The sequence below is a fragment of the Schistosoma haematobium genome, chromosome ZW (assembly GCF_000699445.3).
Source record: "Schistosoma haematobium chromosome ZW, whole genome shotgun sequence".
Classification (NCBI taxonomy): Eukaryota; Metazoa; Platyhelminthes; class Trematoda; order Strigeidida; family Schistosomatidae; genus Schistosoma; species Schistosoma haematobium.
This window is the reverse complement of record NC_067195.1, coordinates 86441590-86454485: the sequence shown is the minus strand read 5'-3', so window position 1 is coordinate 86454485 and position 12896 is coordinate 86441590. Positions and strand designations below refer to the sequence as shown.

Below are 12896 nucleotides of genomic sequence, written 5' to 3'. Positions count from 1 at the left end.
ATCATTCCTAACCTTAACCATCAACTGTAAATCATAATTCTAATTCCTCACACAGATTTATAACCCACATTTGGTCCTAGTTATTAGGTGGTTACTCTCAAGGTCATTTCAGCGTCGCTTAAAGGTCGTCCATAAATTATAGTCTTACCGCTTTGAATTTACTGTGATAATCCTTAAGTCATTTTATGCCTTAATGTAATGAGACAATTTCTTATTCTCACCATACTATGTTAACTTTCTCTCGCATTAGGTGTACCATTTTGTTCTGAGTTCCAGATGTTGTTCAATTGTAGATATGTTTCTCTTTCTCTGCCGATCCGCGCCTTTACATCTGTATCAAATCCACCGTGTTCATCAATGATGCTGCTCAGATATGTAAAGGCTTTTACATTTTGTAAAGCTTTTCCGTCATTTGTGATTCAATTGGATCAAAGGAGTATAATATTGTATTATATTCGGTTGTGGTTCGTTCTTAATGAAAAATTATTTATGATTGATTAACAGTAATTTTATCAAGATAATTCTTTAGGTTACCGAAATAAGATGGGACTAAAAATGTTAATTCCAACAGAGAATGTCGTAATTATAAGACAAAAACCAAACTAATAAGGGGAAATTATAGTCACTATTCAAAACGTTGAAATTAATCTATATTGACATTATATGATGCAATGTAGTACAAAGATAGTACTGTGGTATGAGCTACTTATATCCACATAAGTAGTATATAGCGATGGTCATATATAGAATGTATTTCAGTGGAAGATCGAGAGGGAAAGAACGGAAACGAAAAGCGATTGGTAATAAAAATACAGGAACAATGAAATCTAAGACAATGGACTGATATTTTCAGAAGAAACAGTCAAGCTTGAGACAATGGATTGATATTTTCCAAATGAAGTATTTTCTGTATGGTTCTCAGATTTTAGTGAGATATTCTGTAATCTGGTGTTCAGATACATTCGATTGTCCCTATTCGTGTCCTTGTTCACTACAGTACAACTGGCCAGTCAAAATGCTTAACTATGCAACCAAATCCTTTTTTGTGATACAAATGTCATTCAGTAATACAGTTGATTGAAAGATCCTCATGTCAGTAAACACATCATTTTCAAAGTAACTAATCAGGTGAATACTAAATAATCAGAAAGATTATTGCACCAAATGATATAAATTATTGTTTTTGACTGAGATCATGAAACGATTGGTGATAGACCACCATTGAAAACGTGGAAGCACTGGACGTCCATTTCGTCTTATTGTGGGACTCTTCATCAGTGTGTGTCAATGATCCCGCTCCCGGAATTCAAAACCAGGACCTTCGGTCTCACGTGAGAATCCCGCGGACGGGATTGTGGATGCGCACTGTTAAGAAGTCCCACGATAGGACGAAACACTCGTCCAGTGCTTCCACGTTTTCAGTAGTGGTCTAACATCAATCGGTTCATGATCTCATTAAAACACTTAATAACCTTCACAACCATATACTGGTAAATTATTGTGTTTTAAGATATTCTCTTCCTTTTGAATAGTTTCTGATTTTGGCTTTTCATCTCCTATTCTGAATAGTTTCAACTATGATTACATATGATTGACTTCGTCACAGAATATATTTCCTAGGTAAGGTATTATAGGACTTTTATACTTTTGCTTGCATGCATGGATTTTAATGTAATGACGTCTCGTTCTACCAGAGGATATACAAGGAAAAAGATAAGAGTGAAGGGGATGGTTAGTATCTGATAAAATAACATCGGCCAGGAGTTTGTATGACTTAAGATGTCTGTCCACAACCATATTAACTATGACCTCGAAAGATTCACCACACATCTTGCTAACTGCCTTCAGCACTCTCCGCAATACAGCAAAGTCTTTGCTAAAAAGTCCGAGAAAGAATAATGGAGAACAGTAAAGAATAATAGGTAATATGCAAGAATTGACAAATTGTAAGAGTAAATGACGAGTAATCCCAAGAGCATGCAATCTCTTTATGTAGTAGGTCAGACGGAAAACCTTCTTTGATAACAATAAAACATGGGAAGACCAAGACCGATCAGAGGAAAAGGTGACACCAAGATAATTGACCTTCGACACTGTGTATATCAAAGAGTCTCCGATGGAACAAGCATTATGGCATCTCAAAATGGTGTTTATATTCCGTTCATGTCTCATACTAAAGTTAACAGCTTGACATTTAGACGAATTAAGTATAAGACTATTACCAACAGATCAACAATCAATACGAGACAAAAACTCGTTCATTTCTATGGGATGTAAAGAGGAAGAGATAGGCATATGTACAGTGAGATCATCCGCATATTTCACAAAAGTGTTTTCTGTGTAAGATGGCACATCATGCAGAAAAAAAGAGGAAAGAAGAGGTGAAAGAACAGCTCCTTGTGGTACACCTTCATGAGACAGTATAGACTCTGAACACTTTCCTCCAAACACAGTGCACTGTCCCCTTCCAGAGAGGTAGAAATATAGCCTGTTGATTATCCAGCTGTCAGTGTTGACGCTGATTAACTTGTTAAGTAAACGTTGTCTTGGTATGGAATCAAAAGCTGAAGTATAGTCCAGAAAAGCGCATCGAACATACTTCTTACCCTTTGATATTGATATATGCTTGTTACGGGTCTTATTAGATCTCTTCACTGAATTACATACTTCTGATGTTGTAAGAAGATATATTAAATTACATCAGTATTAAACCAAACTTTGTTGAATACTTTCCAATACAACTAAATACATCATATTATACATAACTTATTTCTGTTTAGAAGAGGTATAATGAAGTTATAAGATCCTCTTTGTTTAGCCTCATACCTATTGATAATTCAAAAGGTTTAATTTACGCAAAATAACTTGGATTTAAACATAATGATCAAATTTATAACTAAAATATATTCAGAGTTAATACCATTGTATTGTGGCAACCTGCTTAAACATCTTAGCTACCTGTTCCTGCCATCTGGCTATTTCGACAAGTTATCTGTTTTTGCTTGTTTGTTGTAACAGATCATTATATCAATTGATTACATAACCTATTCAGATGAGTTTATGAAACGTTTACGACCTTTCGCTGTACAAGTTACGAAAAAGCCAAATCAAAGACATCGTGGTTACTGGTAATATGCAGCGAAAAGAATGAACATTATTTAGATGTCGATTGACTCAACTGCTAACATCTAACTGACGATCCCACAATATTGAGATCATGAACCGATTCATATTAGACCAGTATTAGAAACCTGTGAGGCGTTTCGTCCACTTGCGGGATTCGAACCCAGGGCCTTCAGCCTCGCGTGCGAACGGTCAACCTACTAGACCACTGAGCCGGTCGGCATCCAATAGTGTTTATGTCTAACCTTTACCAATCCACGAAATTTCGCGACGATCTTTCAATGTAACGAGGTAGATACTTGTCTCTACCCAACAAGTATTAGCTCCACTGAACACGGCTTCTCGGTTCATGATCTCAATCTAAAACTTAATAACCTCCACAACCTCTATACTGATCATTAGGATCAGCCAAGAAATAAGAAAAGAAAACTCTCTGAAATACTTTACACTGAGAATTCTACATTGTACCAAAAACTATGATATTGAATAAAGCTCATAATAATAAGTAGTCTATTTAATTAGTAACATCATGCTTTTCATTGAAATAAACAAATCTCAGATTATAAAATCTTTAATATTGAAATGAATATATCATTGAATATTCATTATCCTTATGAATTTAATTGTCCAATGGATTAGATTGTCCAAATAGCCTTTACTTTAAAAGAAATGTCTCAATAATAAATGAGAAATGGATAAATTCTAATTTAATTATTCTATAGTAATTCTCTTTCTTCTTCTTCTTCTTCTTCTTCTTCTTCTAGTTGTTGTTGTACAATGGGGAAAATTCAACTAATCACTAAGACAGTGTCCTGTTAAACCTTCTATTATTTAACATGTAGTACTGGTTACTATGTTAAGCCCACATAACTTATTCTAGCTTCAGGACAGACCAATTTATTCATTCTTCTTGAGTCACGTTTTCATTTTTTTAGAAATTATTCATTTATCTAACATGGCTGTTTTTATTTATGAGCGTATGTGCTGTGCAGGTACACTCTTTATCCTATTCATTAAATATCTGTATCCTATTTTGATTAAATGGAATTGGTTAACATGCCTTCTCGACTGTGAGTTATTTCGCTTTACTCTCTTCTCTTTCCTTCGTTTCTTCACTCGTTTGTATAGATCAATGATTGTACAAAATATAGGGATTCGAAATCCATTCTCGTATTTGGTTTATTTAGTTCCGTTATTTAAGAACGAGATTTAAGTTGATAATTATATGTACAAGAATAGCTTGGATGTATACTTCAATAGCGATCATTCATACAATCTAATTGAAGTCAGATTTACAGCTACGAAATACATTATGATATATTTCTTGTGCTTTGAAAAAACAGCCATAAGAACAATAGTCAATTGGAAAACTTTAGATACTAACTGACTAATCTAAAGACAATTTAGTTCTATCTACGTTTTTGAGTATAATAAGAAGTTTAATACTACTGTGATTTGTGTACTACTGATGTCGATAAATTTAAGTAGTATGTATCACCGATCGATACTGAAATGCTTAGTGAAAGGAAATTAAGAAGATCAAAGAAGAAAGAACATGAATAGAGAATGATTTCTGTAGAAATGAAGAAATAATGAAGTCTCAACCAATTGATTGATATTATGCAAATGAATTATTTACTGTATGGTTTTCAGATTTTACTAAGATGTTCTGTCATGCTGTATACAAGTACATTCGATTGTCTCCATTTGTGTTCTCGTCCAAATTATTAAAAAAATTTATTTTGTACAGAATTTCTCGACAGTTAGTATCAAGAAAGTTTCCAGTTAGTTTAGCTACTTCTATCTATCTTCCATTATATTGAAAAGTTATGTATTCGTCTATCGATTTTTCCAAGGTATAAATAATGAGAAAGATCATTCAAACAGCATTTTTCAAAGAACTCGAGGCTGCGAGGGACTAGGGCTCTCAACAGTACAATAACCCGGCATTTACTTGACACCAGGGCATACCATCGACATCCCGTATGCTTTTAAAATTATCAACAGACAAAGAAGTACGGCGGCTTTCCGTTTCGCTGAAGCAATCGTGATAAAAAAAAAAACTTAAACCGGATTTACGTATCCAAAAAGAGACATTAATAAACTTATTATTACCCTGGTAATCCATTTTTTTGGTTATTTGGGTTATTTTATTTATTTATTTAAAAATATTTATTTTGTGTTATATTCCTCCCCCATTATCGAATTCTTAAACTAACTTTTCATTCACACATTTCTGCCAACTGATCCCTTGAAATTTTGTTAACTTTTCAAATTCTATTTCATTATTACGTAACCTTTCTTATCACTGTTTTAATTCTATGAATCCTTCATTATCCCTAAAATGATCACACAATTCATGAACTGCATTAAACTATTACACCACCCATCCTGGATTATTTCCTTATTTCTAACAGCAATGAACCTCTGACTTGCTCTTGTCATTCCAGTTATAACCATTCATTTATGTCAGTTGTTTCATACTATTTCTTATCTCCATGTGAAATTCTATTACATATCAGTGGTTGTAAGTAACTGACGAGAAACCTTGAAATATTATGAACTCATACTATTCTGCATCAATGTTTGTTCTTGCTTTATTTAAATTCATGCAGGGAACTATTTGCATGAAATGTTTTCATTTCATTCTTTCTATATTTGATATCGTAATAATTTGTAACCGCTGATATAGGAAAGCATGGAAATATTTACAGGCTATCAATCATAATTTATCAGTTCAAACTGATCTATAAGAAGTAGTTAGATTAATTAAGAATGTTTTTGTGCCTTCAAAAAATAGGTAACCTAAACTTTGGTCTTAATTTTTAACGGCTAGTTTTTCTAATTAGTCATCAAGACAATGTTCAGAAACCACTGAAGGTGACATTGTCAAATCATAGAAATGATGAGAATCGTTTATAGATTTAAAAAAATTTTGTATTCAAATACATTGGATTGTCCCCAGTTGTATGTTCTAGTTCACTACATTGGGATAAAATGGTTTTCCAGTTCCTTCTAGTTTTTAATGCAAGTTAATGTCACTTCATAATGCAAACTATGAATTAAAGTGAATTCGGTAAGGATTTCTTTTAGACTTAACAATGAATAACCAGTAAATAAAAACATTCAGAGAGACTAGAGTTTTTGGACAAACCAATCAGATAGGTATAAGATAACAGGTCACCGATTTTGGCGTAAAATTCACTCATTTATTTGGTTAAATAAAGTTTTAATATGATGATAAACCCCCCCCCGCCCCAATTCTAATTCCTAACCTTAATCATCAACTGTAAATCATAATTCTAATTCCTTACACAGGTTGATAATTCTCATTTAATCCTACTTATTAGATGAACACTCGTAAGATCATTTTAGCATCTTTCAAAGTTCATCCATAAATTATAGTTTCATCAAACATTCCTTAAAATCTTTATGAAATAAACTATACAAGATAAAAATTGTTTGTACGAAAAATTTTTTTTAAAAAAAAAAGAAGCGGGAACTTTGAAACTTACTTCCACATTGATTTTTTTCTGCATTATATCCATATATCAGTAAACTGATCAATATTATTATTGTCCAAATAATAAATTTCATGTTAATGTTCAAGAATAAATAAAATAAAACAAAATAGAAATTAAATAAATATTGAATCAGTAATTCAGCTTTACTATTTATATTATTTTTATGTTTTATTTGACCAATCAGATTAGTCGTTGCACAACGTCATTTGATTGGTTTATTTAAGTCAAAGAAATAGTGCGCAATTTACAAATAATCAATAAATTATTTTAATTTTTTTATTTAAAAAAAATTATTTTATGCATGATTGATTGTTTATGTTTGTTTGTTTGTTTTTTAAAAAAGAATCATGGATAAATGTGAATATGTAGCCTCAGTAATTAACTTCTATATCATAGATGATCATGTGAATAGAATTTTAAGCGTAATGTAATCACCAAAGGAAAAATGTTGACTTATCCATTTGACAATGTAATACAGTATACTGATTGAAGTTGACATTATAAACAATCAGACTGAAACATCTACTAACAAATTAGTCAACGTATATATATAAGACAACATATTTCTAAGGCTATAAGTTTGTTTGTTTGTTTGTTTGTTTTTTCATCAACATAGTTAAAGACATCAGCTGATATTTCCTTCTGCTCTCTTTTCATCTAAAAAATATTGCTGTAGGATACCTACAGACTGTGTCAGTTTCAGTTAAGAAAGTACGGGAGGCTTTATGGATTATGTTAGTAATGGCAATGATGGTATCTCAGTTGATCCAAGTATCTTTTGAAAGAGTCGACAGATTGAACTTCAATCACGTGATGAAGTAATAAATTTTAATCGTTGGTGATTCGATAAAAAATTGAATAGTCAATTGACAAGTAATTTGTTCTAAGTTTGTGAACGTTCTCGGAATGTCCTCGTAAATTCTCTGTTTTGGAAAAGAAGAAAAATGCGAGCAATATCAGATGCAAATTTATCACTAACTAATTTGAAATCCAATCAAATCACTTTTAGTTCTTTGATATGATAACAGGAATAGGTTTAGCTTAGCCAGTAGAGCTTCGCTATTCCGGGAATCATTTAAGTTGCGGTTCCTTGAACCTTTATCAACAGTACACTGTCTATTTTTAAACAGAGGCTAGCTTTTTGTATGCAGTACTATACAATTCTGCAATACTATATACAATGCCAAGAAAGTTTTAGCGTCGACATGGCCAAACGCTCTACGTATTTACCATTGCGTTTTAAATCCTTTGGCGGCTACTACACGGCAGGATGCAGTAGTTTTTAAGTCTTGGCTAACGATGAATTCTAAGTCATTGTGTATCTTGACAACAGGAAGCTCACTATTCTTCACTATGTATGTATTTGTACCTTGATGACCAATTTACGTTACAATCCACTTGGAAGCATTTATCAATTTGTTTATAAATTAAAGTCCATCAGTTAAATGCTAATAAACAGTACCGATTGATGACATCAGAAAAATGCAATATGATCAATTAGTTTTCTTGATTCATTCAGCATACTATTGATCTGATCATTCATATGAGCTTAGATGGGTTCAACATATCAGCTGATGCTTTTCAATATACATTAAAAATGTATTTAATTTAAAATAAAAGCATAATTTAACATTTTAAAACTTTGACTAATTCAATCTACTGAGTACAATCACTTTCTTCACAAGTAGTATATGACAATAGTTCGAAGAAGAAAAAAAAACATTCTAAAGTGTATCAATCGTTCGTTAATCATCTTCCTTTATTAGGTATGTTTTCTTGGTACAACGTCATTTGTGAATGTGTTTCCTTGAAATAACAATCATCTCTGATTCATAAATATATGCAATTCAGATAATTGTCTTTTTGAAATTGGAATAGTTGGGATCATGAGTCAATTAAAGCTAGATGAAAATGTAAAACCTGGAAGTACTGGACGGCCTTTTAGGCCTATTATGCACCTCCACGACCTCGCCTCACGGGATATAGTCTCGCGTGCTAGCACTTAACCACTAGACCACTGAGTCTGCATCCAAATGTGTCAATATGTAACTTCAATTAATCCACGAAATTAAACTACACATTCACCATTGTCATCAGTGAGTTATTATCCCACAACTGACCCAAGTGAACTTCACAGGTCACTGGTAGTTTTGAGATGCACATCTAATATAGTACAGACAACTCTAAGACTGGAGATATGTCTTGACAACAAGAATCAACTGTCATGAAACTGGACATCCAGAACTTCCTCTTAAGTGGAGACATTCATGTGACATACAATGTTCAATTGTGTAGAGGACTACCAAAATTTCAATTTGACTGATGAATATTTTCATTAATAAAGACTAAACAAACGTGATATTGAAGTTGATTTCATGGTGACATTGTAAAATTTAGTAAAAATACTTTGTTGTTGATACATTTTAGTTATCGTAGTGCATAACACTGATTTCAGAAAACTCTTATGTCACAAATATCATGTGATTTGAGGAAGTAAAGATTTCATTTCCACAACTTTTAAAACTGGAAATTTGTAACTCATGTGGATGATTTCGATGAAGTTTTGCTCTCTGAGCTGAATGATTTGGTTGTGGAGCTTTCATTGTTCTTCTGAACGACATCATTACTTCTACTTAAATTTTGTGCTGACGATGTCGTTCAGAAGAAAGAGGAAAGCTCTACAACGAAACCATCCAGCTCAGAGAATAAAACTCTATCAAAAACATTTAAAACTGCAACACTAATAGTTTGTTAGGAAATTGTAGGATTCATACAAGGTAATATATTTGAATTTGTCATTCAAATTGTTATCAATTATTCAATCAGTCAGTTTCATTTAAAGAATAATGATTAGATTCATTATTACCAAATTAAGATAGACGGGTCAGTTGATTGAAATGATTGACATTTAATTACTTTGAAATCTTGAGCCAATTCCAGTGAATCATTTCAAATAATCTTTAGTTTGATTCATTAACTTCTTTTGTATACATCAAATCTAGTAGACTGGAAAGAAGAAACTGAGAATATTCATTAAGTTCTCTTTGAATACGTCTTAGAAATTTTGATGCTTCCTTTCTTTAATGAACACATAAATAAAAGCATATTTTCCATGAGGCAAACAGCTCAGTCGTTTACCGTAGAAAGATCGGACGTCAAATAAGTTGACTAGAATGAACGCCAGTTAGTTTTCAAGTTTTATTTCTGTTGAAAATAAGTTTGTAGACATGCAGTGAGACTATAATTTATGAATGAATCAATCATGTATAAGATAACAGGTCTCGAATTTTGGCGCGAAATTCACTCATCCATTTGATTAAATAGAGTTTTGGCATTATAGCTGATGTCAGTTCGTGGTGAAAACCTTAAATATCATTCCTAACTTTAACCATCAACTGTAAATCATAATTCCAACTAGTTTATAACCCTCATTTAGTCATAATAAGTAAGTGTCCATTCTCAAGATCACTTCAACGTCGCTCAAAGGTCGTCCACAAATTATAGTTTCACCCACTTACGACATTTTTTTTGACAATAAGTACACTCTAAAATTCTGTTTTGTATGATAGATGTTAGTAGAAAACAGGATTCTTGCTTCATCCGACTGAAGAGTCGTAAATAAAATGAGACTTTCCTAATGCCTTTTATTATTAGCAACTCCCTGAAAATTGTTGAACTTCGAATTGACGATAATTTCAAAGCATTGATTCAAGGAACCCATTTCACACTAGATAATAATCCAATACTTTCTTGTATATTAACTAACATTAACAAACCTTAGTAACTAAGGTCAAGTATACCGGAGTGTATTCACTTTAAATGGTATCCATTTAAACAAAAGTTAAGTACTTAAATCCTTTAGAATATTCAAATCTGGGGAAAAACATTAAGAAATCTGACAAAGAATCGATTATCTTAAAATGATGCAATCAAATTATAAGTAGGAATCAAGCTTCATTATTATCTTCTTTTATGTGATGTATAACTAAACAGTGCATCATCTCAACACATTGATTTGTGTTCATCCAATAGATGGAAGTTATTCCTCATACCAGCACCAAAACGTCCAATAAGTTTGACGAACAAGCACTTGTTATCCTTGAATTCCAAATAAGAGTATTACAGAAACTATCCTACAACCAAGCCGTTTTGATTAAATAACTTAACAATAGACAATGTTATTTCAACAGTAATACTTCGCACATTTCTTTGTACTGTTATGATCACTAGATCATATGACAGACTCGATCTGAAATGTTAGTTGCTTAACTATCCACTTGATGATTTATCCTCCTCCCTATGCATGTTTGTATGTACGCATGTAATAAAATCCTATTATTAGTCCTTGCTTTGCCTTGTTGAGCCCTTATAAAATTTGACGACTATAAATTTGCCTAACTCCGCCTGTAGCTCTTCTAGAGTTACTGCCGGTCCCAAGCCCGGGTAAAGGAGGAGGGTTGGGCATGGGGTTAGCGTCCCCATCCCGTAGAAAACTAACTCGCTAAAAAAACGCTTACCAGAAAAAATAATTCAAACCATTTTAACTCTGCCCTGAGAGTTAGAAGGTCTTCATTTAGAAGAATTATGACGCTTCATGGTGAAAGCCGAATTCCTTCGGAAGCCACGAGGCCGATGCCCCTTCTAACAACCAGAGCAAAAATTTTTATAGGTACATGGAACGTTAGAACAATGTGGGAAACCGGGAAGACCAGCCAAATAGCAACGGAAATGAGGAGATACAACTTGGCAGTACTGGGAATCAGCGAAACTCACTGGACCCAAGCTGGACAGAAAAGGCTAGCTACGGGAGAGATGCTGCTATACTCCGGTCACGAAGAGGAAAATGCTCCACACACACAGGGAGTTGCTCTAATGCTGTCCAAAGTAGCACGAAATGCACTTGTAGGATGGGAATCCCACGGATCCAGAATCATCAAAGCATCATTCAAAACAAAGAAGGAGGGGATCTTAATGAATATTATCCAATGTTATGCACCCACCAATGATAGCAACGACGACATTAAAGATCAATTCTACGAGCGGCTGCAGTCAATCATAGAGAAATGCTCAAGAAAGGACCTCACCATTCTGATGGGAGATCTAAATGCCAAGGTCGGAATAGACAACACTGGATATGAAGATATTATGGGACGACATGGACTGGGAGAGAGGAACGAAAATGGAGAAAGATTTGCAAATTTGTGTGCATTCAACAAATTAGTCATAGGAGGCACAATATTTCCACACAAACGTATACACAAGGCTACATGGATCTCACCGGACCACACTACAGAGAACCAGATAGACCATATTTGCATCAAAAAAATTCCGAAGGACAATGGAAGATGTGAGAACCAGGAGAGGAGCTGACGTAGCTTCAGATCACCACCTAGTTGTAGCCAATTTAAAACTGAAGCTAAAAAAGAACTGGACAAGTGGACAAACAGCACTACAAAGGTTCAATACAGCCTTCCTTCGAGATACTGACAAACTCAATGAATTCAAGATAGCTCTCAACAACAGATTCCAAGCCTTTCAAGATCTACTGAAGGAAGAAGAAACTACCATGGAGGACAACTGGAAAGGCATCAAAGAAACATTGACTTCAACGTGTCAAGAGGTTCTGGGCCTAAAGAAACACCATCATAAGGAATGGATCTCTATAGAAACACTGGACAAGATCAAAGAAAGGAAGAACAAGAAGACAGCAATTAACAACAGCCGAACACGAGCAGAGAAAGTCCAAGCACAAGCTGAATACATAGAAGCAAACAAGCAAGTGAAGAGGAGCATTAGAGCCGACAGGAAGAAATACGTGGAAGAATTAGCAACGACGGCAGAAAAAGCTGCTAGAGAAGGAAATATGAAACAGCTCTACGATACAACGAAGAAACTATCAGGGAAATACAGTAAACCAGAGAGGCCGGTCAAAGACAAAGAAGGCAAGCCAATCACTGAAATTCAACAACAGCGAAACAGATGGGTAGAATACTTCGAGGAACTCCTGAATAGGCCGGCTCCAATGAATCCACCGAACATCGAAGCAGCACACACAGATCTTCCTATAGATGTCAACCCACCAACGATGGAAGAAATTAGAATGGCCGTCAGACAAATCAAGAACGGGAAAGCAGCAGGACCCGACAACATACCAGCTGAAGCACTGAAATCAGACGTCGAAGTAACCACAAGCATGCTTTACCCTCTATTCAAAAAGATTTGGGAGGAGGAACAAGTGCCAATGGACTG

General features: G+C 34.0%; 1 protein-coding gene across 1 annotated transcript in view; it reads left to right on the top strand.

The window, feature by feature from the left end:
* Positions 1-3926, top strand: part of MS3_00010519 (uncharacterized protein) — a gene marked incomplete at both ends in the record, with an annotated part of 34966 nt that extends 31040 nt beyond the window's left edge. The window contains 2 exons of the mRNA XM_035731120.2: positions 530-579; positions 3888-3926. Coding sequence (XP_035588543.2) covers positions 530-579; positions 3888-3926 — 89 coding nt within the window. The remainder of the gene's footprint in view (positions 1-529; positions 580-3887) is intronic.
* Between the last annotated feature and the right edge of the window lie 8970 nt (positions 3927-12896).